Here is a 27,136-nt window from a genome sequence, read left to right as displayed (position 1 = left end):
GACAGTCTTTCTGTGTCCTAGACTAGAGAGCTAAATACATATGAACTTTTGACATTTTTCATTTATCCCCTCCACTCAGAAGCTATTCTCTTCCAGGCAAGAGTTTTAATTCCTTAGCAGTGATGGTTTTCTTTTTTTGCACTGTGTTGTCTTACTAATGAATGATCATTTTCTGGTTGTTATGGTGATTATTATTATTGCTAGAACTAGCAGTAGTGTGGCAGCATTCAGTTCAGAATGTTAGATGTTCTAAATGTCCCACTTGCTTTCATATTGATAACATTAATACAGCGTCCTTAGGTGCAATTACATTAGAAGCTTCATTATCTGAGTTCTAAGCGCTTATTTGATTATTTGTACACTATCTTCTTCTCTCTTGTAAACAGTGACCTTCCTCCTGAGCAGAATGCAGCATAATCTAGAGCCTTGTCAATGACTTTAACCATTCCTGTTTTTTAATTATCTGACTTTATGCATAGCTCATTTGAAGGTAATCAAGGTGTCACTGCGCCCACTAATTGATTTTGCTAGGTGTCATTTAACGCAGCATATTGTCTGGGTCTTTACATTATATGTCAGTGTCAGTGAGAGCCATCTATGGTTAACCAGTGATCATTTCTCGACCTCATTCAAAGCCAGAATCAGGCCAACACCTTTACCCACCAGATCAGGGCAGGGCAGGTAAGACTGAGGCCTTCACTTACATACAAAGTATGTTCATCAGTGCTTAAAGTGAACCTGAGGTGAGAGTTTTATGGAGGCTACCATATTTATTTCCTTTTAAGCAATACTTGTTGCCTGGCTGTCTTGCTGATCCTCTGCCTCTAATGCTGGATACACACGTTGCGTTTCCGCGTTCGATGCGGCCGTCGATACGCGTCGATTCGAACATTTCCGAACGAATTTCGATGATTTTTAGGTCGAATGCCATGTAAAGTATGGCAAATCGACCTAACGATCCATCGAACCTTCAATCGGACATGTCGGAAATAATCGAATCGACGCGTATCGACGGCCGCATCGAACGCGGAAACGCAACGTGTGTATCCAGCATAATACTTTCACCCATAGACCCTGAACAAGCCTGCAGCACATCAGGATAGTCTGACATTATTGTCAGAACTGACAAGAATAGCTGCATGCTTGTTTCTGGGGTATTTTAGACTCTACTGCAGCCAAATAGAGCAGGAGGGCTGCCAGGCAACCAGTATTGTTTAAAAGGAAACACCTATGGCAGCCTCCATATCAGTCTCACCTCAGGTGAGGTGAAGTAGAGCTGAAGTCTTAATATTAAGTATTCAGTAACAGCCATGACACGGTGCAACATTTCTAATAAAAGTATGCCGCTGTCTGTTGCCTGGGCAATCTATAAATTGTTGGTTTAGGTGCAATCTTACAAGCCACAATATCCTTGCCTGTGAAGCTATTTTTATGCAACATAAGGATGGCTGCATGCGTTTCTTTGCTGGTCACCATGGTTAACAATGGAAGATCAATGATTTCAAGCATCACCCTCCTTTTAACATGTCAAGTCTGCCATTCTAACCCAATCAGCCTGACATAATGATCTCCAGCCTTGTGCTCATTAATATTCTCACCTGAGTTAACAAGACGATTACTAAAATGATCTCAGCAGGTCCTTTAATGACAGCAATGAAATGCAGGGGAAAGGTTTTTTGGGGGTTCAGTTAATTTTCATGGCAAAGAAGGACGATGCAATTCATCTGAACAATCTTCATAACATTCTGGAGTATATGCAAATTGCTATTATAAAAGCTTAAGCACCATCTTTTCTAATCTCCAATATTTTTGACAGTCTCAAAACTTTTGGCCAGAACTGTAAGTACGTATGTAAGTGGCAGCAACACAGGAAAAGAGTAATTTATAGTGTATTTTACTCTTGGAGAAATAGATATTTTAAATATTACAATTTTTCATGATAGTGGTCCTTTAAGACCTAATGTCAAAATGTATGCAAATAAGTATTGTTCTGTTGCACTTATCAGATTGTATCCGTTTTTGATTAAATATTGGAGGGGCAGGAGCTATCATAATTTCCTATTCAATCCATGACAAGTGTGAGAAGGAGAATTATCTCACCCAAGCAGTAGCGTGATAAATGTGAGATGAAAAGATTTTCACCTTGTCTTCTAAGACTCATAACATTTGTGAGACGCTATAAACACTGTCAGTAACAATTTTATAGCTCCTTCTGGGTACCTGTTAAATTATACTTGTGGATCAGAAGGCACCTATGAGATATTTAATGACATCAGGGGTGTAATTAAAAATCATACACACACACACACACACACACACACACACACACACACACGCATGCACGCACGCACACACACACGCAAACACACCAAGCAAAATTTGAATGGGACTGTCTGCGTACATGCCCCTTCCCATGTACATCAAATAAAGGCACCTGGAAATTAGAGCGCCCAGTAATGCACATAGTAAAATATTGGGTACTTATCCGTTAGCCGGGCGCATCCGGCAGGTGGCGCTAATTACTATTCCCCCTCCAGGCCGACATGGATAGTAGGGAAAGCTGTAACTCTGGTGGAGTTTTGTCGCCACCTAGAGGATGCGCCCGGCTAATGGATAAGTACCAAATATTGTTATTAAGTGAACCAGAGACGAAGCACCCTCATGTATTTTACCATATATATCAGTGGGACCACTAGAGAAAACGCCTACCCTGGTCTCTGTTTCATTCTTCACTGCTCAGCCTGCTTCTTATCAGCCCTGATAAAATCCCCGACTGAGCATTCAGTCTGGCTTTGCTCAGGAACAGGGCAGGGCCGAGGCATAGGCTGGAGAGGCTCCAGCCTCAGGGCGCAGTGTAGGAGGGGCCGCAGAATTCATTCAGCTGTCATTCCTAATTGTGTTTGAAGCAGAAATAAATAAGAAAAGGGGATACATAGCAGTGACTGCAAGCCAGATAACTAGATATTAAGGTGTTGGGGAGGTTGTGGGCCCTGTGGCGCCTCTTAGTCTAATAGCAATCAGTGAGTGACTGCTGGGGTGGAGGGATGGAGAGGCGCACTTTGGTGTCTCAGCCTTGGGTGCTGGAGGACCTTGTCCCTGCTCTGCTCAGGAATCATTATAGCTGAGCCTGTCTTCTCTGATGTCTTTTCAAGCCCAAGCCTGCCCCATTCTGGCTCTGCTATAATGACTCAGCTATAATGATTCCTGAGCAAAGCCAGACTGAATGCTCAGTCGGCAATTTTATCAGGGCTGTTAACAAGCAGGCTGAACAGTGAAGAATGAAACAGAGAGCAGGGTAGGTGTTTTCTCTAATGTTCCCACTGATATATAAGGTAAAATACATGATGGGGCTTCGTCTCTGGTTCACTTTAAATACCAATATTTTACTTACAAAGTGTAAAATATTGGTTATAAATACTGGTATTTTACTATGGCTAAACCTGACCCTGCCCTCACACAAAACCTTCCCCCCCGGACGCCTGATCCTTAACTGGATCTATATATATGATTCCTGTGTACACATCATATATACTGTACAGTCACAATCAAATATGTATAGCTGAGTTTAAAGAAAACCTGTAACTTCATAAAGTTCCCCTGGGGGGTACTCACCTCGGTAGGGAGAAGCCTCTGGATCCGATCGAGGCTTCCCCCGTCCTCCTGTGTCCCACGCCGGTCTCGCTGTGCCCCTCCGAACAGCGGGCATGTAAATATTTACCTCCCCGGCTCCAGCGCAGGCGCAGTATCCGCTCTCCGCTCGGAGATAGGCAGAAATACCCGATCGATGTCGGTCCGTTCTACTGCGCAGGCGCAAGTCTCCTGCGCCTGCGTAGTAGAGCAGACCAGACAGATATCGGGTATTTCCGCCTATCTCCCTACGGTTTGCCACAACAGCGCCCCCGCTGGAGCCAGGAAAGGTAAATAAATCAGTGCTTATCACGCTTGTCGAGGGAGGATTCCAGGACACTTCGTGGGAGCCAGCGCTGGACTGCCTGCAGCTACAGCGGAGGGGTAAGCCTCATTGGTGAGTACCCCCAGGGGAACGTTTTTTGGTTACAGGGTCTCTTGCACCCATATCTTGCCTATCAGCATCCAGGATGCCGCTCACGCATTAGCATCCTGCCACCTATCTTCAGCAGTATGTGTATGAAAAAAAAATCGTTTTTTCCCGTTGGGGGAGGGGGAGGCACATCCTTACAGTCAGTGGTGTTGCAATAGGGGATGCAGGGTTTGTAACCGCACTTGGGCACTTGGACCAGAGGGGCCCACAAGGGGCCTTTCCTTAACCACAGTATTAGCTGTTCAATGGTGCTATGCTAGTAATGATCACTTCTATATATATTTTAGTGGTAATCATTACCAAAGTGTTCCCCTCATCTGCTTACGCTGCTTCACACTGTGGATGTCCTTGGTAGGTTCTGTTGCATTATATAAATTATTGGGGGGACCCAATGTAAAACTTGCAGTGGGGCCCAAAGTTCCTTAGCTACGCCAGTGTTTACAATGTTTGCTTCAGGCAGCAAAAAGTCCAGAACTTGGCCAGCCTGCCCGCCTTCATTACACTTCCAGTCACACCCTCACCGAACCTTCAGCCCCTCCTTCATTTACAATTCCAGTCACACCCTCACCGCACCTTCAGCTCCGCCTTCATTACACTTCCAGTTGCACCCCCATCACACCTACTGCTCTGCCTTCATTACACCTCCAGTCGCACTACCACCACACCTTCAGCCCTGCCTTTATTACACTTTCAGTCATACCCCCACCATACCTTCAGCTCTGCCTTCATTACACTTCCAGTTACACCCCCACGACACCTTCAGCTCCTCCATTACACTTCCTGTCACACCCCCACCACACCTACAGCTCCGCCTTCATCACACTTCCAGTTACACCCCCACCACACCCTCAGCTCCGCCTTCATCACACTTCCAGTTACACCCCCACCACACCTTCAGCCTTGCTTTCATTACACTTCAAGCCACAATGCACCACACCTTCAGCCTCGCCTTCATTACACCTCCAGTCACACCCCCATCACACCTTTAGCCCCGCCTTTATTACACTTCCAGTCACACCCCACCACACCTTCAGCTCTGCCTTCATTACACTTCCAGTCACACCCCACCACACCTTCAGCTCCGCCTTTATTACACTTCCAGTCACACCCCACCACACCTTCAGCTCCTCCTTCATTACACTTCCAGTCACACTCCACCACACCCTCAGCTCTGCCTTCATTACACTTCCAGGCAAACCATCACACACCCAGGCAATCCTTCATCACACTAGTCAGGTACAACATGAATAATTTTGGAGCCAAAACAACAAATACAGCAATTTAGAGATCGGACATTAAATTGTGCACTTTGTAAAACTTGTTTAGCAGGTAAACACATTTAATTACACAGATTTGTACAATTTAGCAATAAAAGGGGTATTAGAAGAAGAAAAAGAACTAGAGCGATTTTCTTCAAAAATGTAAGTTTTGCATCATACCTCTAATTAACAGGCTCATTATAATTATTCTTTTGTTATTTTTCAGATATTTCGTCACCTAAAGGACTGCAGTTTAAAGATGTGACTCAGATATCAGTGGAGGTGCAGTGGGATCCAGCTCTGTTCCCTATAGATGGATGGGAGATCAGTTTCACCCCAAAGGTAGGCCGACATATGCTAATATTACTGTTATTTATCATCATTCATATTATCGATGTATATAGTGCCAGCATTTTCCATGCACTCTGCAGTCCATAAGTATTTGCTATGCCGTGTCAGGCACTGGTAGAAACGGGAAGTAGGTTGGAAAGAATGAAAAAACAGAAATCCTGTGTCAGGAGAGCTGATCATACAGCTGAGCTTTCTAGTGCTGGGTGTGTCTGAAGAGAAACTGCCCAAGCTCTATAAAGTGCAGCTTCCTTGCTCTTCTCAGTGGATTCATCTGGTGGGCGGGCGAGTCAGGTGTAGTAAAAGAGCTGCCCAGGGAGCTGATCTGATGGAGTTTTGTAAACAGTCACACAGACCACAGCACCAGCATATTTGGGTGTGTATACTTGTGCTCTGTTTCGTTTTGCAAGCATATTCTGTGTATGTGGTGGGAGTCAATGTTCAGTCTCTGAAACTGGCCATACACACAAGATTCCTGTGCATATAACGTATTTTGCCACTCAAAAAAATGCAAGGTGCAAAGTTGCTTTGTCACTTACAATGGAAAGGTGATGAGTTCGACGTCATATAGTGAAGGCCTACTGTAATGTACCAAGATTTCCCCAGGTGCACGTTCATTTAGAATCCTTTTTTTTTTTACTAGCTCAATAATCGGATTTCGCACCCTTTTATAGCATTCAGGAAACCGCAGGGGCACTGTAATTAACACTGTAACTGTGGTGCCACTTTTCCACTGCAGCAATCAAAATATTTAGCTAAGCACAAACGCACTTCCTGCTGCAGTTTTCCTGCAGTTATGTTTAGGTTGTAGTCTATGGGAGAGCACAAAAATCACATAGCAAGCAGCATGGTGGCGTAGTGGTTAGCGCTCTCGCCTCGCAGCGCTGGGTCCATGGTTCGAATTCCAGCCAGGTCAACATCTGCAAGGAGTTTGTATGTTCTCCCTGTGTCTGTGTGGGTTTCCTCTGGGTACTCCGGTTTCCTCTCACATCCCAAAAACATACAAATAAGCTAATTGGCTTCCCCCTAAATTGGCCCTAGACTATGATACATACACTACACAATACATACATAGACATAACACTATGGTATGGATTAGATTGTGAGCCCCTCTGAGCAGAGCAGGGACAAGGTGCTCCAGCACCCAAGGCTGAGACACCAAAGTGCGCCCCCTCCATCCCTCCCACCCCAGCTGACATACACTGATTGCTATTAGACTAAGAGGGCCACAGGGCCCACAACCTCCCCAACACCTTAATATCTAGTTTTCTGGCCTGCAGTCACTGCTATGTATCCCCTTTTCTTATTTCTTTCTGCTTAATACACAATTAGGAATGACAGCTGAATTAATTGTGCGCCCCCTCCTACACTGCGCCCTGAGGCTGGAGCCTCTCTAGCCTATGCCTCGGCCCGGCCCTGCCTCTGAGGGACAGTTAAGTGAGAAGACAATATACTCCGTACAGCGCTGCGTAAGATGTTGGTGCTATATAAATTCTAAATAATAATAATGTTACTATGCGATTTCTGGTAAGATTCCTTTATGCAGCATGAAGCCCCACCCCTCCTTTCCTAAAAATAGCAAAAAACGCCGCACATAATGACGATCGTAGGACTAATCATGATACAAGTAATTTACAAAAACTGTAAATCGCAATCAGGATCACAGCGCAGGATCACAGCCCCCAACCTAGCTAAACCCCTCCTCCCCTCAACTACACTGTGATCCCCAGGGCACCTGCAGGATGTGTGGCAGCATTGCAGCTTACCTGTCCCGGCACGCTGCTCCATCCGTGCTCCCAGTCTTCATCCCCACTGCCTCTTCTCAGTGACCGGCCCATGTTATGCGTAATGACATGTGACAGGTCATGGAGAAGAGGCAGCCAGTGGGGATGAAGTAGAACAGCACCAGCACAGGTGAGTCACAGTGCTGCCAAAAACAGTGTAGAGGCTCCGGGGAGCACAAGTCAGAGGGAGACCTGGGGAGATGGTGGGGCCCGGCAGACCGGTTCCCTGAGGCAGTTGTCCCCTTTGCCTTAATGGTAGCTCCGGCCCAAATCGCAGATCTATGCAGATTAAGTTCAAACACAAATTAAAATGCAGTTTTTTTCACATAGAAGTCATCTTTGCTTTCCTTAACTAGGAGATTATGGCTCTGGCTGGTTTTAGATTGCAGAATTTTTTCTTAGGCTCACTTTCCTCTAAGATCATTTTTTTTAGCAGCCCTTTCCGATAAAAATTAATGGGAGCTATAAACATTGTGTGAGTCATTTTTGTTTCCAGTAAGGATTTGTTTTTTTTTTCTTCTATGGTAATTCATTACGCTAAATACAAACTGGTGCTAATGCCCTGTCAATGGCAAGCGTTTTTAGTGCTGATAAATTCCGATTGAACACAGCCCCAAATGTCCCCTGGCGGCGGGAGTCACAGAGCCGCTAAACTGGGTTTAGGCCAAATGTGAGTTCAGTCCTTTTCACCTGTCTGCGAGCCGCCTGCGTTCATCTCCTCCCGGTGACAGCACAAGGCGGTGTCCTTGTCTGACTCTGTGTGACCAGACTGGGGAGATCTCTGGAAGTCCTGACATGTGTGATTGAGCTTTTGTCAGATGTCTTTTACAAGACCGAGATTATCTTTTTAGTATTGGTTGTCAGTGGCGTGTGTGTGTGTGTGTGTGTGTGTGTGTGTGTGTGTGTGTGTGTGTGTGTGTGTGTGTGTGTGTGTGTGTGTGTGTGTGTGTGTGTGTGTGTGTGTGTGTGTGTGTGTGTGTGTGTGTGTGTGTGTGTGTGTGTGTGTGTGTGTGTGTGTGTGTGTGTGTGTGTGTGTGTGTGTGTGTGTGTGTGTGTGTGTGTGTGTGTGTGTGTGTGTGTGTGTGTGTGTGTGTGTGCGTGTGCGCGTGCGCGTGTGCGTGTGCGTTTTCACCTTTCCTGCAGACAGGAAACCTCGAACAAGGATGAAATAGATCAAACCTTCGTTGGCTGCGGTGAGAGAATTGTCACGTTCTGGTGAATGATTTGATGTCACTGGATGCTTATAAGCTGCATGCTTCGCTGAACAGCTGAATGGAGAAGCCATCAGCAATAATGGAAAATATAGAGGATGGATGCAAGATAAGGCGCTCATGTTGCTGTTTACTTGGGCGCCGTGTAGGACTGATACATGGCGGATATGAAGCTCTCAATTATGTCAGCTGAGGGGTGACTGATGGTTCTTAGTATAATCTGGAGATGTTGTGTAAGTAACAGGCGGAGAAAAAAACACTGTCATAAAGAGGGATACCGGCTGCTGCTCTCGGGTTACAAGCTCAGGTACAAGAAATAATACTAAGGAACTTGATAAATAGAGCAGTTTACGGCCGTTGAGCGCACAGACCTTGGTTTGGCATTTAAAGACTAGGTGTACATTTAAAATGTCTTCGTTCTTTTGACATATGGAAACAAATCAAGCAAGGCTGAGAATGTAACCTTTCACTTGTTTCCTTCTATTCCCAACATAGTTCTCTGCTGACACATGCAGGCTGTGTGTATGTGGAGCTGTGTGAAAGGAAGACCCCTTGGCATCCCTATAGATCTCCATGTTTTCTGGGTTAAAGTGGACCTGAACTCTTGCACAGTACAGAAGGAAAACATAGAGAAATGCACCCTGTATGTATATAGAGAGAAGACAGGAAACAGGCACCCGGGTGTAATAAAACTGTTAAAAACAATAAAATAGAAAAAAGTTAGGTGGTCCACCTCAATAAAGACAGATTCATATATTAAATGAATTCTCATAATGTACTGGTAACGTGTCCCGTGGGTACGTGCCCACCTCCTCAGGCCAAATACAAGTACCAGAGTGTGCTAATAGCTGCAAGTGAGGCGCCTCTCTTGTTCTGTAGTGTAGAACCTGGGGGTTCCCCTGTCTTGTGCCTTTACCCTCCATGTTGGAGGGGTGATTCACCCCCTGTGAACCCTGGTGGACTCTTCACCACTATTCAGGCTTCAGGGTCATCGTTTTGTTACAAGAGTGCGACCACCTCCAGCTCTGTCTGGAAACCCCAGTGGAGTCGGGTTTGTGCACCTCCATCTGCCTTCAGTGGTTGGTTGCCCCCCTGCAACACATGTGAGCATTTCTTGCCTACCACCCTTCCATTACCATTTGCTGTGACATACTGCACCATTTGGGCCCCCGTTGTGTCTGTGCTTTTTCTATTTGTCGCATTTATTTAGTTTAGTGTGTCTAATTCCCCCTCATCTGTGACTAATCACCACTTTAATTTGATCTCTCAACTGGCTACCTTGGCAAAGTAGCTAATTTGTAAACGCAGGATGGTAACCCTATGTCTGCTTTCATAAAAGTAGACAAACTGCAGATTTATTGCAGGATTTGAATCAGCTGTAACAAACGTTTTTTCTTTTAAAGATTATGCTGTTGCTTATCTTATAGAGCAGATAGGACGTTCTGAGTTCAGGTCCTCTGTAAGTGAAAAGTAGGCTAGTATACCCTGCAGCCTTTACCACCTTACATGCAGTAGGGTTTTTACTAATCAAGGCTGCACTGAATCATGGCAGATCACTAAAGATTAAAGTGGGATTAAACTCCAAAACTAACATTTCAGTAACTACTCTGTGTTAAATTGTTTATGTTCGCTGCTGAGCAGTAGAGACTTGCTTATCACTTGTCATATACAAAGGCAAGAATGTCCCTGTGCCTGTGTCTTCTGACTCTTCCCCCTCCTTTTTTGCTGAAGTGACTCAGCTGTTGCTAGGGGGATGTGTCTATTCAGTAGAAAAGGAGGAGGCAGAGTGAAGACACAGACATTGGGAGATTCTTGCCTTTGTGGATGACCAGAGATAACCTTCTACTCCTCTTTTGCAGTGAAAATAAACAGTTTAACACACAGGGAATACTTGGGAATTCTTTCAAATGTTCTATTATGTACTGTATGTGAAATACGGGTGCCAGGGAAAATCAAGCACAGGGAAACTGGCGATACTATCAGTACATTTACTGATACTCTACTATTTACAGTCTTAATTTTCAATAGTAAAATTTGCTTAAATATTACCCATATTTCTAAAGCTAAACCTAACCCTGCTCTCACACAGAACCTACCCCCTAACCCTTAAATGCCCCCCCCCATACTTCCTGCTCCTGATGCCTAACCCTAAACTCTCTACCCCCCCCCCCCTCCCCCCCCCCCCCCCGCACAAACCCTGTTCCTGACACCTACCCCCCCTTCACATGTGCACAGGCCCCATTCCTGATGTTAAACCCGCAACCATCCCCCCTGCACAAACCCTGTTCCTGATGACGCCCAACCCTCACCACCACCCTTCCGCACAAACCCCTTCCTGATGCCTAAAAAATGCTAAATATCAGGCCTATCCTTTAACCCCACTTTGTACTGTTAGATAGAAATCTTGTCTGATATCGATGCTGCAGCCTTTGTCTTTTTACTGCCTCATGCAATACAAAGCTATGACAAAGCTTTGCCCTAAGTCTGCAACCCCCCTTAAAAATTAACACGGCCGTGTTATGACCAGGGCTGTGGAGTCGGTACAAAAATCTTCCGACTCCGACTCCTCAGTTTCTGAAACCACGAATCCGAATCCAACTCCGACTCCGGGTACCCAAAATTGTTCAAGCTCCGACTCCTCGACTCCAACTCCTTAGTCTAATACTTAACAGGGCTGTGGAGTACAAAAATCATGCGACTCCGACTCCCGACTCCGACTAGTCAGTTTCTGAAACCACGACTCCGACTCCAACTCGGACTCCGGGTGCCCAAAATTGCCCCGACTCCGACTCCTCGACTCCGACTCCAACTCCGACTCCACAGCCCTGGTTATGACGTCAGCTGACCATACATCCAGACGCACACACAACCACCTACTGATGCATTAGGCCTGCCCCTGCTATGGAAGTTGTGCACTCCTCTATATTGAACTATGTTGTACAACTGCAGTCCCATCAATCTTAGGCTAATCAGCAACACTATGGATCATATATGACCAGTCCAGTTTTCATCACCAAAGTTGTTCCACCAAATGCAGTTCCTATAATCAAAACTGAATTTTGCAAAGGCTCTGTTTCAACATCAACATACTATGGCTAGATCATGCCTGGAAATGAAGCCATCAGTTAAGATGCCACAGCTCACATGCTTGTATTGTGTCCCATTTCATCGTAATCCTTTTCTGATTAGATTCAATGTTTATACTGTATATTTTGGCAGATAATACTACTTTTTAAACCTTGAAAGTCAGGGGTCATCTTATACGCGGGTTGACATTGATTCCAGGTGATGCGCCTTATCCTGTTACCGCCTCTCAGATCTCGCTGCTGAGGACTGTAGTGAAGCGGCGCAGGTGCACATGTGTGAAATCGGAGAGGCAGAGAAGGAGGTAAAAAGGGGGTGGACCAGAAGGGTGAAAGAGGCGTGTTTTATGGGCACAGCACGATCTATCACGATCTTCCATACCGCACTGATAAACAGGTAGACAGAGCTGACCAGTCCACTTAGGTAGAGGGAGAGTTGGCCAATCCAACAAGTCAGTCGCCCATATACTGTTATATACTGGGTACCACATACAGTACAGCACCAGTATCTGTTCATACATAGCACCAGTTTATGATTCTTTTAAAAAAAATGTTTATTCGGTGTGCGTCGGAAGAGGGGTAGTCTTATACAGCGAGTATATCCCAAACTCTATATTTTAACTGGAAAAGTTGGGGGGGGGGGTCGTCCTATACGCCCAGTCGTCTCATATGCCGGAATGTACGGTATTTAAAGGACAACTGTAACAAGAGGGATATATAGGCTGCCATATTTATTTCCTTTTAAGCAATACTAGTTGCCTGGCTATCCTGCTGATCCTCTGCCTCTAATACTTTTAGCCATAGACCCTGAACAAGCATGCAGCAGATCAGAGGTTTCTATCATGATTGTCAGATCTGACAATATTAGCTCCATGCGTGTTTCTGGTATTATTCAGAAACTGCTGCAGCCAAATAGATCAGCAGAGGTGCCAGGCAACTGGTATTGTTTAAAAGGAAATAAATATGGCAGCCTCCATATTCTTCTCACTTCAGTTGTCCTTTAACCACCTCGGCGGTAATCCTGAGCTAGGGTCGGGGCGGAAAACCGCAGCTAAGAGCGGTAATCCAGACCTCTGCTCGGGGTAGCCGCGGGAGGCTCTGTGCTGAGTATAGCGCGCGGCGGGCGTTTCTACATACCTTCCGGGGGATCCCGACGTCAGCCACCATTCTTCTTCCTCTCCTCCGGAGCTCTGCTTCCTGCTGGTGAGATCGCCGGCTGTCGTCATGACGACAGCCGGCAATTTCACTTTAGAGTTGCAGCACCACCCGGAGGATGGAGGCATACCTGCAGCGCTGGAGCCAGGGAGGTGAGTGATTGTAAAACTGCTGCAGATCTCCCTGGCAGCATGATTTTTTCCAGGTTTTAGGGTCTGAAAGGGTGCAAAAAAATTGCACCGCTTTTAGACCCTAAAATCCGGAAAGAATCATAACGCCAAAGGTCCAGATCTATTGAAACACTTGCAGAGTGAAGTCACAATTTCAGATTTGTTTCTGTGCTCTGCATATACTACACTACTACACTACTACACTAAAGCAGAGGCTAGAGTATGGCCTGGAACACCTGGTAGCAGCTGGAAGCACTCGATGGACCCTTCATCTTTGGGCATCTTCCAGGGCTTATTACTGTGGCCTCATTTTTTTGGATGGCATGTTTGGAGGATTAGAGATAAATTGTATGCAGCATCACATACACTCCCCCCCCCCCTTAATTTACAGACTAATTTTTAAACATAGAGGTAGAATTTTGAAAACCTCATGGAGCTGCATACAGAACCTTAGCTTATAGGTAAAGAGAAAACATAACCAAGAATTAAACATCATCCCAATAAGTAGCTGATACCCCCTTTCCTAAGAGAAATCTTTTCCTTTTCACAAACGGATCATCAGGGGGCTCTGTATGGCTGATATTGTGGTGAAACCCCTCCCACAGTGTGATGTCAGGACCATGGTTCTGACATCCTACTGTGGGAGCCGTGTTGCATAGTGGGAAATAATGGCTGTTTGCAGCTGTTTTCAACTGCCAAAAAAGCAGGCAGCATCTCCTTCCACTGACATCACCTGTCAGCAGTAGAAATGTCACCATGTGATAAATGTCAGAATGTAAATCAGAGAGAGGAAAGATTTTACAATGGGCAAACACTGACTAAATAATTTATATATAATTGTAAAAATGAAACACTTTTTTATTACATTTTTTTCACTGGAGTTCCTCTTTAAATATCCCAGCTGACTGATGTAATGACAGCTATATCCTTTACATCACACATTGGTGCCCTGACAAGCTGGTTCAGAAGCCTGGACCTTGGGTGTGTCTTGTACATTTTCTGTAATCGCTTCACCCACATAATGGATTCTTCAAGCTTTTTTTTGTATGGAAATATATATAATGCTTAAAGGATATGGGAAAGTCTAATGCAAATATAATAACTGTGCTTCATTATGCCTACATATCATATGGTACGCAGCACACACTTGGTTAGTGTTGAAATGTTCCCAGTGCTGCTCCCTGAATCTGTTCCGACTCCACAACTGTCCCATGTTCTGTTAATTTGTCCAGACTGCTAGCAGTGTAATGGCAGCCAGTGATAATGGCGTGCGTACCAATCAGCCGCCAGGAGAATTGGGCGCAGGATGAAGCCAATAAACGGCTCACCCAGCTTCTGCACAAGTCCCGGCGGCATTCATTTCTATTTACACACCAGTCCGCCTTGGATAGTGGGGGAAAAATGTAATTCGGCTTCCAGCTATTCCTGTCGGGCGAATTTTATAGTAATTTGTGCTCCATCTTTTGATGGCTCCCCAAATACTCACTGAGCGCTGCTATAGCTGTAATTCCTACTACGGCCTATGGTGGCACCGGCTGCGCCCAAATCTCCTGCCCTGTTATTACAGCGCTCGTGATAATGATAAACCTGACCAAATACAACAGTTCTCACTGATCTCTGCAATAGCCGTAATTCCTACTACTGCCTGTGGTGGCACCGGCTGCGCCCAAATCTCCTGCGCTGTTATTACAGCGTTTGTGATAATGATAAACCTGACAAGACACAACAGTCCGGCATCACTTCAAATTAGATCTCTCTGCTGTTTATATACAACAAAGCAGACTTATGTGATCTTAGCCAGCCTGCATGGAGTTTGTATGTTCTCTCCGTGCCTGCATGGGTTTCCTCCGAGCACTATGGCTTCCTCCCACATCCCAAACTCCTACAAATTGGGTAACTGATTTCACCATAAAATTGGCAATGTATTGTTAATGTGTCGATGTAGAACAAAGAGTAAAGATGTGAAATCTTGCGCTACTGCAGGAAATGGTCAATATAGACCAGCAAGGATCACACAGTAGCAGCTCCTTTAATGCTCGGCTGTGAGCAAGCTACTACAAGATAAAAACAACAAAACGGAAAGAGCGCTCCGTAGTGTGACACCTTTTAATAAATTCAAACTGCGCAAACATAAAAAATGCACTTACTAGATGTGTGCAGATAACAAGCATTCAATGAGGCACATAGCCTGGAATAGAACCGTCCCCTCAAAGGAGTGAAACCTGAGGCTGCAGTGGCCAGCAGCAGCGTGGATCCAGATGGTGTATGGACATCAGGTCGCTCTCCGGGGTGACTGTGTGCAGGTATCGTCTTGACGAAGGGTGAGCCAAACGACAGCTGGTGTTACATACTGTTCCAGCAGTGTAGCAGCAACCTATCTAATCAGGTTAGGCAGACCAGAGCTTTTCTCCTGACCGAAAAGATAATCAGTGAGTCGGGACCAGACTTTATTGAACTGTTCTATTTTATCTTCCACCCTTGGTCACAAACAATAGTATTCATCCTAGTCTGTTCTTTACTAATGCATATTAAATGCTTTGTGAAATACAGACAGCTGCAATAGTAAGCTTGGTTGCAGTGAAGATATCATTTAGAAGATAGTTTTTAAGGTCTGGGTGTGGCAGGAGTAACAACACCTGGTTGGAGGTTTATGGGGATAGAGGCGTTTAATAGGACTTAAAAACTTTTAATTGAAGTAAATAACAGATTTGCTTTACTTTCCTGAACGTCTACAAATGTCATTTTCCTGTAATACCTACAGTCATCCTTTAATACAAATCTTTCTTTGTAATGACAGAACAATGAAGGTGGGCTGACTGTTCAGCTGCCCAGCAGTGTCACATCCTATAACCAGACTGGGTTGAAGCCTGGAGAAGAGTACACCATCAGTATTGTTTCACTGAAGGAGCAAGCTAGGAGTCCACCAACATCGGGCAGTGCATCTACTGGTAAGACACGTGACCACCCACCACTGCAGGCTTTACATCATATCACCGAGCAGGCACACATCACAAGGTGCTCCCTCACCTGCCGTATCCAACATTGACATTATCTCGCTTTGCGGTACCTGGCACTGAAGACACAACTTGTTCATCATCTGTTTCTGACGGAGTAAAAATAATTCAGGTTTAGTTCTCATAGTTTGTTAAAGGGAAACTTAAAGGATACCCGAGGTGACATGTGACATGATGAGATAGACATGGGTATGTACAGTGCCGAGCACACAAATAACTATGCTGTATTCCTTTTTTTCTTTTTCTGCCTGAAATAGTTAAATATCAGGTATGTAAGTGGCTGACTCAGTCCTGACTCAGGCAGGAAATAGCTACAGTGTGACCCTCACTGTTAAGAAATTCCAACTATAAAACACTTTCCTAGCAGAAAATGGCTTCTGAGAGCAGGATAGAGATAACAAGGGTCAATAGTTCATAAATTTTAGCTCTGGCATACTTCAATGAATATGTAATTGAGCAAAAACAATAAAACAGTTAAAACGTAAAAAGTAGATTTAAACATAAAATAAAATGGTGGAATATCTTAAAAAGTCATTTTTAGGAGAAGGATAGATACAGTCGTTTAATCCATGAGTTTATTTTCGCTTCCGATGTCCTTTAACCACTTAAGGAACATAGGTTTAACCCCCCCTAAAAAACAGACCATTTTTCACAAAATATTCCACTGCAGCTTTAAGACCTCTCTCTACAGGGCTGCACAACTCAGCACACAAGTGATCCCCCCTTTTCTACCCAACAGAGTTTTGTGATTTCTGATTGCTCCTCCAATATTTATTTATTTTTTTGTAAATATTTTTTACCTTTTTTAAAAAAAATAAATATGCTTATTTTTTTTATTTTTACAGCCCTCCCCCTCCCCCCGTCAGCCAATTACAGCGTTCGGCTGTGATAGTCTTTAGCCTATCACAGCGGACTGCTCCTGAGTCCCTCAGGTGGACAGCCGTGTCACATGGCTGTCCCAAGTACAACGCTGCTGCTGTAGATCACAGCGCTGTACACTGCTGTCTAACAGTCTCCTAGCGGCAATTGCCACTGGGATCCAAGTGGAGATGCGCGAGCATCGGCACACGCGATCTGCAAAACACACCCACAGGACTGCATGCTGATCGGCGTTAGGCGGTCCAGGGGCTGCCGCCGCATCCACACCAATTGGCGTGGAGCGGTCGTCTGAAGGTTAAGCATGGGGAAAAAAAATTGTTTTACTTACCTGGGTCTTCTACTGGCCCCTGCAGTCGACCTGTCCCCGCGCCAGTACTAAACGAGATTTGTTTTGTTTTTGCCGACTGGCTCTGTTGCCAGCCACTGTGCCTGTGCGGTCCTAACCGTGCGTATCCTCGTTCACGTCCCTGTAGCCAGGAGCGTCCTGCGCAGACGCAGTGTGAAAAACTCTCCACTGCGCCTGCACAGGGCGCTCCTGGCCACGGGAGCATGAACAAAGATGTACCCGGCCAGGGCCAAGCAGGCACAGTGGCTGGCAACAGAGCCAGTCACCGAAAATGTAACTAAGTTACGGCAGGGGACCAGAGGCTCCTTTGGTACTGCCGCGGGCCCAGGTTGACTGCAGGGGGCCGGAAGAAGACCCAGGTAAGTAAAACATGTCCCCCTTCCCCGGGCTTACTGGAACTACTTTGGCTATTAATGTGTCTATTTCTGGAGCTGGGGAAAGCTGAGGAAGTGTGGTGCTTTAAAGTGGAACTAAACTCAAAACTTCCTCTCTGCTGCAAAAGATTAGACACGGCATGATAAAAATCTTTATTGCTATTTGTAGAAATACCCAAAAAACTAAGGCTTTCACTTTGCAGGGATCATTGAAAGGGTAAGCCTTAGGCCCCATACACACATCAGACTATAGTCTTTTGAAAATGAAAGATCACAGACCAATCTTACCACCCTTCATGTAGTATGAGAGCCATACTCTACACAGTGTTTTCTATGGAGCTGAACTCCACATCAGAAAAAAATCTTTGCAAGATGCTGCACACACAGATGCTGTACAGACACAAAAGATCAGTATCTGCCAAAGATCTGTTCCTGTCAAAAATCCATTCCTGCAAATTGCAATGATAGTCTATGAGATCTGCAGATCATCATACACACATGATTTAACTGACATTCATCTGCAGATCAGATCCACCAGGATGGATTTTCAGATCTGCAGATGATTGCTTGATCAGCAGATGAATGTCAGTTAAATCATGTGTGTATGATGATCTGCAGATCTCATAGACTATCATTGCAATTTGCAGGAATGGATTTTTGGCAGGAACAGATCTTTTGCAGATACTGATCTTTTGTGTCTGTACAGCATCTTTGTGTGCAGCATCTTGCAAAGATTTTTTTTCTGATGTGGAGTTCAGCTCCATAGAAAAGACTGTGTAGGTATGGCTCTCATACTACATAAAGGGTGGTAAGATTGGTCTGTGATCTTTCTTTTTCCAAAGACTATAGTCTGAGGTGTGTATGAGCCTTATGCTGCATACACACTTGAGATAAAAGTCTCTGGAAAAGGCAAGATCACAGACCAATTATACCCCATTCCATGTAGTATGAGAGCCATACCTTCACAGTCTATTCTATGGAGCTGCACTCCCCATCAGATAAAATCTTTGCAAGATGCTGCACACAAAGATGCCCGTACACATTCAAAAGATCATTATCTGCAAGAGATCTCTTCCTGCAATAGATCCATTCCTTCAAAATGCATTCATAGTCTATGAGATCTGCAGATCATCATACACACCTTGTTTTTGTTTAGCAGGCAATAATCTGCAGATCATCTGCAGATCAGATCCACCAGGATGGAGTTTCAGATCTGCAGATGATTGCCAGATATGCAGATGAAGTCTGTTAAACAAGGTGTGCAGGGCCGGCCCGCTCATGAGGCGGGGTGAAACTTTTGCCTCAGGCGGCAAATTTCCAGGGGCGGCATCCGCCGTCCGTGCGGGGAGCCGGCCGCCGAGCTGGAGGGGTAGCTGGCAGGACGGGGGTATTGGGCCTAGCGGCGGGGAGGGGGGGTCGGCCCCCCCCCCTCCCCTCGCCTGGGTCCCCCGTCCTCCGCTCCCCTCCAGCCTTACATAGAAGCAGCCGCTATTTGTAAGAGGCACGGGCGGGGAGGACTCACCTCTTCCTCGATCCAGCGTGCGTTCCACTGACGTCACTTCCTGCAACGCTGCAGGAAGTGATGTCAGTGGAGCGCACGCTGGGAAGAGGTGAGTCCTCCCCGCCCGTGCGTCTTACAAATAGCGGCTGCTTCTTCTATGTAAGGCTGGAGGGGAGCGCAGTTCGGGGGACCCAGGCGAGGGAGGGGGGGTACGACCCCCTCCCCGCCGCTAGGCCCAACACCCCCGTCCTGCCAGCTACCCCTCCAGCTCGGCGGCCCCCCAGAGCGCCCCCCCACCCACCGGGGGAGGGGGGGTGGCGGCGGAAATTTTTTTTTTGCCTCAGGCGGCAAAAAGTCTAGAGCCGGCCCTGAAGGTGTGTATGAGGATCTGCAGATCTCATAGACTATGAATGCATTTTGCAGGAATGGATCTATTGCAGGAAGAGATCTTTTGCAGATAATAATCTTTTGAATGTGTACGGGCATCTCTGTGTGCAGCATCTTGCAAAGATTTTATCTGATGGGGAGTGCAGCGCCATAGAATAGACTGTGTAGAGTATGGCTCTCATACTACATGGAATGGGGTAAAATTGGTTGTGATCTTGCCTTTTCCAGAGACTTTTATCTCAAGTGTGTATGCAGCATTAGTGTTTAATGTTTGGGGAGGGCAATCTTGGCACTGCTCCTGCAGTCTATTCACAGCTGCTGATGAGAAGTAATTAGACACACTAAGATCATGCTGGAGATAATAAAGCAAGAGAAAACCACACAGTAAGAGAGTTATCTTATCTCTTCATTCCTTAAATTACCTCCTCTGTAGTTAATTTACCTCATCTGTAGTTATTTTCACATGCAGTTAATAAACAGCCTGTCTTTAAAGGGACTCCGAGCAGTGCTGAAACTATGGAAAGATGCATATCATTTTAAAGCTCTCTTTCTCCTGTTTCCAATGATATAGAAACCGCTGCCCTACGCCTTTTAGGTTTCGCTATTTTCGCGATTGAAATTGCCGCGGCTGTGATTTCAATCGCGAAAATAAAGAAAACTAAAAGGCGTAGAGCGACGATTTAGGTGTCGCCAGAAAGAGGAGAAAAAGAGATTTAAAATGATATCCATCTTTCCATAGTTACTTGTATTACACAGGACGACACTTTCCCCAGGGGATCAGTGAATAATGGCGCACAGTGCCTATGCATAGAAATGGCGCCGCATTAAAAAGATACGCTTATCGCTATTTATCGTTAGTACTGCATAATAATGGCGCACAGGGAAAAAAGAAGAAAAACGGCACACAGTAACGTTATTTATCAATAGTGGCACACACTAACATTATTTATCAATAGTGGCACACACTAACGTTATTTATCAATAGCGCCTTACATAAGCCAAACTGCAGAAGTTATTTAACTGCAAAATGATGAATGGATTTAATGTAACACTGTCAAGGTTAGGGTTAGGCACCACCAGGGGGGTCTTAGGGTTAGGCACCACCAGGGGGGTGGTTAGGGTTAGGCACCACCAGGGGGGTGGTTAGGGTTAGGCACCACCGGGGGGTTTAGGGGTTAGGGATAGGTACAGAGAGGGTTCTGTGTGTTAACGCTAAATAACAATAAGGCTTTAACGCTAAATAACAATAAGGCTTTAACGCTAAATAACAATAAGGCTTTAACGTTAAATAGCGATAAGCGGCAAACGGATTAGCGGCAACACTGTGCGCCATTATTCACAGGCGCCATTTTCAGGCATCCATCTGAAAATGGCGCCTGCGAATAATGGCGCACGGTGTTGCCGCTAATCCGTTTGCCGCTTATCCCTATTTAACGTTAAAGCCTTATTGTTATTTAACGTTAACACACAGAACCCTCTCTGTACCTATCCCTAACCCCTAAACTCCCCTGGTGGTGCCTATCCCTAAGACCCCCCCTGGTGGTGCCTAACCCTAAGACCCCCCTGGTTGGTGCCTAACCCTAAGACCCTCCTGGTGGTGCCTAACCCTAAGACCCCCCTGGTGGTGCCTAATCCTGACCACCCCCCTGGTGGTGCCTAACCCTAAGACCCCCCTGGTGGTGCCTAACCCTAAGACCCCCCTGGTGGTGCCTAACCCTAAGACCCCCCTGGTGGTGCCTAATCCTAACCACCCCCCTGGTGGTGCCTAACACTAACCACCCCCCTGGTGGTGCCTAACCCTAACCACCCCCCTGATGGTGCCTAACCCTAACCACCCCCCTGATGGTGCCTAACCCTAACCTTGACAGTGTTACATTAAATCCATTCCCCGTTTTGCAGTTAAATAACGTCAGCAGTTTGGCTTATGTAGGGCGCTATTGATAAATAACGTTAGTGTGTGCCACTATTGATAAATAACGTTACTGTGTGCCACTATTGATAAATAACGTTAGTGTGTGTCACTATTGATAAATAACGTTAGTGTGTGCCGTTTTTCTTCTTTTTTCCCTGTGCGCCATTATTATGCAGTACTAACGATAAATAGCGATAAGCGTATCTTTTTAATGCGGCGCCATTTTTATGCATAGGCGCTGTGCGCCATTATTCACTGATCCCATTTTCAGATGGATGCTTCCCCAGTGTCAGCAGCTCCATTCAGCAGAAAAAGTCGGCCTGTGTAATACAATGTAACTATGGAAAGATGGATATCATTTTAAAGCTCTCTTTCTCCTCTTTCTGGCGACACCTAAATCGTTGCCCTGCGCCTTTTAGTTTTCTTTATTTTCGCGATTGAAATCGCAGCCGTGGCAATTTCAATTGCGAAAATAGCGAAAACTAAAAGGCGTAGGGCAGCGGTTTATATATCGTTGTAAAGAGGAGAAAGAGAGCTTTAAAATGATATGCATCTTTCCATAGTTTCTGCACTGCTCGGAGTCCCTTTAACTCTGGAGTTATTTTAAGGATTGAAGAGTTAACTTAAAGAGTAACTGTCAGGCTGCAAAAGCTAATTTAAACCTCTATTCTCCTGTGTTAAACAGTTTAGAAGGAAGCCAAAAAGGCAATACTGCAGTTAAAAATCTCTCTTACTTTAGATGTTTGCTGACAGCAAGGCTCCGTATTCCCAGGCTCCTAAGGAGGACGCAAGCCGAATAACAGATACTGCAAAGCATTCTGGGGCCCTCCCCTGGCTGCTAGTGAGGCTCAAGTTTCAACAGCATGTAACAATCTAGCTCACAGCACTAATAAATCTCGGGCAGAGTACACTGCAGGAGTCGGCTATTGTTCCTAGCCACATGGCTAATTAATATTCACTGCACAGTAGTGTTATTCATTACCAGCGTTTGTGAGAGTGGAATCATCAGGAAGCAGGCAGGACATGACGACACATTTGGCTTCATAGGAGACAGACAAACATGGAACCTGCCAGGAGCTGTCAGGAGCATCATTCTCTGCAAATACTATATAAAAATTATGTGAAGTACAAACATGGACAGTGAAATACATATGTAATGTAAGTACAGCCAATCTTTAGCTACTGATATATGTGTTTATTTTCTCTGAGACCTTATACCTAACAGCTCCTCTTTAAAGACAGAAGAGTTAACTTTAGGTTTGCCTGAGGTAAAATGTTTCCTGAATACGACATGCCTCATCACCATGGTGATCACTCTACAAACGTTATTAAAGACAGGGGATACGCTTAGTGAATTGAGGCCATTGATTTGGCTAAACAAATACTGAACAAAGAGCATTTTTATTTCAACAACTGTGTAATAAAGACTTTTCATTGTGTGCTGTTCAAGAGTTCGGGGCCGCTTTAAGTAATCTCTTGCTGCAAGTGCACAGCCGGTATAAACTACCTGTCACATATGCATATACATTTTTGTAGTTCGTAATGCATATGTGCATTCATGAGTGCTAAACATGCACAACTACAGTCACATACTTAACGCACGCACCGCCAAGAAAAATGCAGCGTGCTGATGAATTAACACGGATTGTCAGCTCACATGTGTTTTTGCAGTGCATGAAAACTAACAGTGTTGCATATAGGGCTGGATTCACCAAAGCGTGATAACTGCTATCACATTTTGCTGTGAAGGTTTGCGCGCGTAAAGGGCTACTCCGCGTGATAAACGAACGTTAGCTTGAAACACGCGAGTGATCACGCGCAAACCTTTGTTTATCACTTGGAGTAATCCTTTACGCACGCAAACCTTCGCGCGTGGCAGATCGCGTGATAAAGGCTGTGATAGCAGTTATCACGTTTTAGTGAATCAAGCCCATAGTGTGACCAAGCCTAGCCTCAGTAGAAGAGCAGTAAAGACTGTGCTGTAAGTTCTTCTCCAGAGGCTGCTACACTGTTTGGAAGCTGGAGGTCAATGAGGGCATTTTGCTGATATAAAGAGCAACAGTGTGGTGCTGGAATAGTTTCATTTTCGTTTGAAGTGCATTTTTGTTCATTTCACTGAGCTTATCCTGTTACTTTTCTGTTCAACCCATTAAAGCTTTTCCATCATAACCTTCTAGTCAGCACCTACATCATTAGTGTGTGAAGCGAATACAAGCGTGTGTTTATTAGAGATAATCGCTAGAAGAATTTGTACTGCAGGAGAAGTCATGGAGAAGCACGTGATCACTCAGATCAGGTGATTGATTTGTTCTTCCCTGACTGGCTATGATTATGCCTCACATCTGCTGCTTCCTGTAGAGGCTAAAACTGGACCAGCCAATCAGAGAACTACAAAACGTCATGTGATCCTGTCATTCTCCATATATTTGTCTGCTGTGGAGGTGGTTCAAGGTGAACTAATCAACTCAGTGCTTATGTGTTCAGAATAAATTAAACAAATTGGGTAAAGATTAGGGCGGTGTGGTGGTTAAGTGGGTAAATAAAAACAGAAGTAAAGCAACTAGAGAGCCTGCTACCGTAAAAATGGAGCTAAACTGCTGCACAGGATATAAAGAAAACCTAGAGAAATGTACCCTGTATGTATTTATAGGGTTTGGCCTGTCTAGTTTCCCTTAATCTGTGCCTAATCAAAACTGTAGTTTGATCTCTCAGCTTTGTCAGTTGTCTGCCTCTGTAGAGCAGCAAATTTGTAAACACAGGATGTTAACCCTATGTCTGCTTCCACGAAAGCAGGAAGTAGACACTTCAGACTTATTGCAGGATTTGTATCATCTGTAACAAATAAATGTTTTTCTTTAAAAGGTTAGTATGCTGGTGCTTATCTTTCTAGAGCAGAGAGGATGTTCTGGATTCAGGTTCACTTTAAATAACTTTTAAAAGTGTTAGCTTTCTGGCTGCCATTGTGATCTTTTGGCTGGAGCAGTTTTAATCATGCAGACTAACACATTAAAGGACACCTGGAGTGAGAGCGATATGGAGGCTGTCATATTTATTTCCTTTTAAACAATGCACATTGCCTGGCTGTCCTGCTGATCCTCTGCCTCTAATACTGAAGTATGACTGGGTTTGCCACACACTGCTTCAGGTGTGTGATTCAGACGCTACTGATGCATGAAAGCAGGTCAGCCAGGCAACTGGTATTGTTATGAAGAAAATAAATGTGGCAGCTTCCATATCCCTCTCACTTCAGGTATCCTTTAATATAACCAGTATGTGCGGCGCAGGGGGACCAGGACAACTTCCATCACTACTGCATTCTTATGACAAACTTCAATTGCAGTATTTTATTATATTCAGTTACAAGGGGAAGATCATTTTTTCTTTATTTAAAGATTGTGGAAAAACTCACAGCTACATGCAATACAATCACAGCTGGGATGTGTACAGAAGTAGTCAGAAAATACAGAATGCCAAATCACCACATATATATCTACATATCAAACAGCCTCAGAAAGATGTCACATATACATTAATGCACATTCCAAGTAAAGAGGACATGGGTGATTTTCCCTTCTGATGCCTCTATCCCAATCGGTAAATAAGAAAGAGCAAAGCAACCAGTCAGCTGAGATTTTTCCTGTAGTTTTCTTGAAAATTGAAAAGAAAAGACAGAAAGAAGGGCACAAACTTGTGAGTCTCTGGCTCAAGGAAACAATGGAGAACACTGGTGTCTGTTCAGCAGTTTTGCAACAGACCATCAAAGTATTGCTGTGTGGCTGCAGTAAAGGTTTATGGTCCATGTTCTGTAACTCCTCAAATAATGGATGCAGCTAGAACTGATGTTAACAGTGGCAAACAGCAATGCATGTCAATGATGGTTCTGTTCTCCAGCAGACTTGGTAATTTACCTCGGCCTAGTTCACCAGTAGCAGACTTCCATGCATGACCTCTGGCCTGAAGTCAGCTGGTAAATAGGGAAGGCATTTGCTGTGGCGGCCATGCTTGTGCGCATTCACTAACATGATCACTGCAGCGAACTCCACCCTCATTGGCCAACTGACCTCATGCTGCAACCTACAAGGAACGATCCACCCTCCAATTTCTTGCACATTCAGAGATTTATTTGTAAATCAATATGAACTGCACAAAAAACTAATGCGTTTCACTTCTGTAGAGGCTTATTCCTGATTAAGCTTCTGCGGAACTATGAGTAAGCTTCTACAAAAGTGAAATGCGTTACTGCTTTTTCTCTTTGCATTACATATTGATTTACAAGTAAAACCCTGAGTCAGCGGATCATTCCTTGTTGGCTGCACCGGCTGGGGTAGACGGCCCTTGAAGTTCGCACTCATCATTGCTTGTTCTGGGGGAAGGTGAGCTGGGAGTAATCATCTGGTTTTACAGAGGTCATGCTGGGCATTGTGGGATGGAAGTACACTGCACCAAACTACCACCCCTATTCACCAGTTTAAAGGTATTTCAGGATCTCTGTTCTCCACTTTTTGAAGCCTGATTGCCAAAGAACACAATCCACTCCAACAAATTGTAAATGTAAAAGTTGAAACTGGGATTCTAATTGTGAAGAAAAAAAGTGTTTATCTTTTCTCAGATCACCTTTTCATTCTAAATGGTCCCCATGCAGTCCCTTCACAGACTTCCTCTTCACTTAATGGCAAAGTTAGACTTGCATATTATCCAGAAGGGAAGAATGAAAAACTGCCCGAAGTCTGAATGCTGGTTTTGCTAATGATATCTCTCCTGCAGAAGAGTAAAGTGCACTGAGGAACTTCACTTAGTGCTTCTAATTCACTGCAGTCAGGATAGCGGTGAGTGGGAAAGAGATTAATATAGCAGCAAATGGCAGGAGATACAGGCACGATTTATGTTGACAGCACATTAAGTACATTGGTCAGAGAAGGATGTATGCGATAGGGCAGAAGCATATTGGCGCACCTGTACAGCAACAATGCATCTTTGTCCGCAGATACAGGAATGTTTGAAGGTCTGGTCAAGGTCATTGAAGCACTGGATTTAAAACGATGTGTAAAAGAAATAGTAGAGAGCCGAGAGCCCAATATAGTGTAGTATGTTAGTACACCAGAGGGTATAACAATTGTCGAATAGTAATATACTCACAAATCAGGGTTACCTCCAAAGTAACAACTGTAAAGGCAGGTGGGGAGAATATTCCCGACCCCTCTCAAGTTAAGAAGTCACTCTCTGTATTAAAGAAAAGGGTGACACCCCTCCAAGGGTGGTCACTCTGCAACAAAAAAACAAACATAGGCCAACGGGTGTAAAATATATTAAAGACTGGTTACTAAGGAGGTAGTGGTGGACTTACCTCTCCAATGATTACCCAAATTGTTAATTTTAGTAAAGACATTTAATTGTCACTTTAAAAAAATATCCAAAATATGACACGTTTCGCGGCACAAAGCCTGCTTCCTCAGGCAAAAAGGTAGAATCTGTGTCGGGGTCTAGGTGCGCGGAGCGTCTCTAGAGGTCTTTACTAAAATTGATTATTTGAGTCATTGCAAAGTCCTCCTTTTTAGCAAGTCTTTTATATATTTTACATTTGTTGGCACCTCGCTTATATTGTTTAACTTGTAGATTTAAAAAGAAAATGCTCTGGAAAATGCTGTTTAATATA

General features: G+C 44.7%; 1 protein-coding gene across 4 annotated transcripts in view; it reads left to right on the top strand.

Annotated features, from left to right (window-relative positions):
• The window catches only part of LOC137520978 (tenascin-R-like), a 1,044,586-nt gene that overhangs the window by 756,529 nt on the left and 260,921 nt on the right, over positions 1–27,136 (top strand). For all 4 annotated transcript variants that reach the window (XM_068239622.1, XM_068239621.1, XM_068239625.1 and 1 more), the window contains 2 exons: positions 5,546–5,661; positions 15,868–16,018. In XM_068239622.1, coding sequence (XP_068095723.1) covers positions 5,546–5,661; positions 15,868–16,018 — 267 coding nt within the window. The remainder of the gene's footprint in view (positions 1–5,545; positions 5,662–15,867; positions 16,019–27,136) is intronic.

The sequence above is a fragment of the Hyperolius riggenbachi genome, chromosome 6, assembly GCF_040937935.1.
Source record: "Hyperolius riggenbachi isolate aHypRig1 chromosome 6, aHypRig1.pri, whole genome shotgun sequence".
NCBI lineage: Eukaryota > Metazoa > Chordata > Amphibia > Anura > Hyperoliidae > Hyperolius > Hyperolius riggenbachi.
Note: the sequence above shows the minus strand (reverse complement) of the source record. Positions and strands in the feature narration are given on the sequence as shown.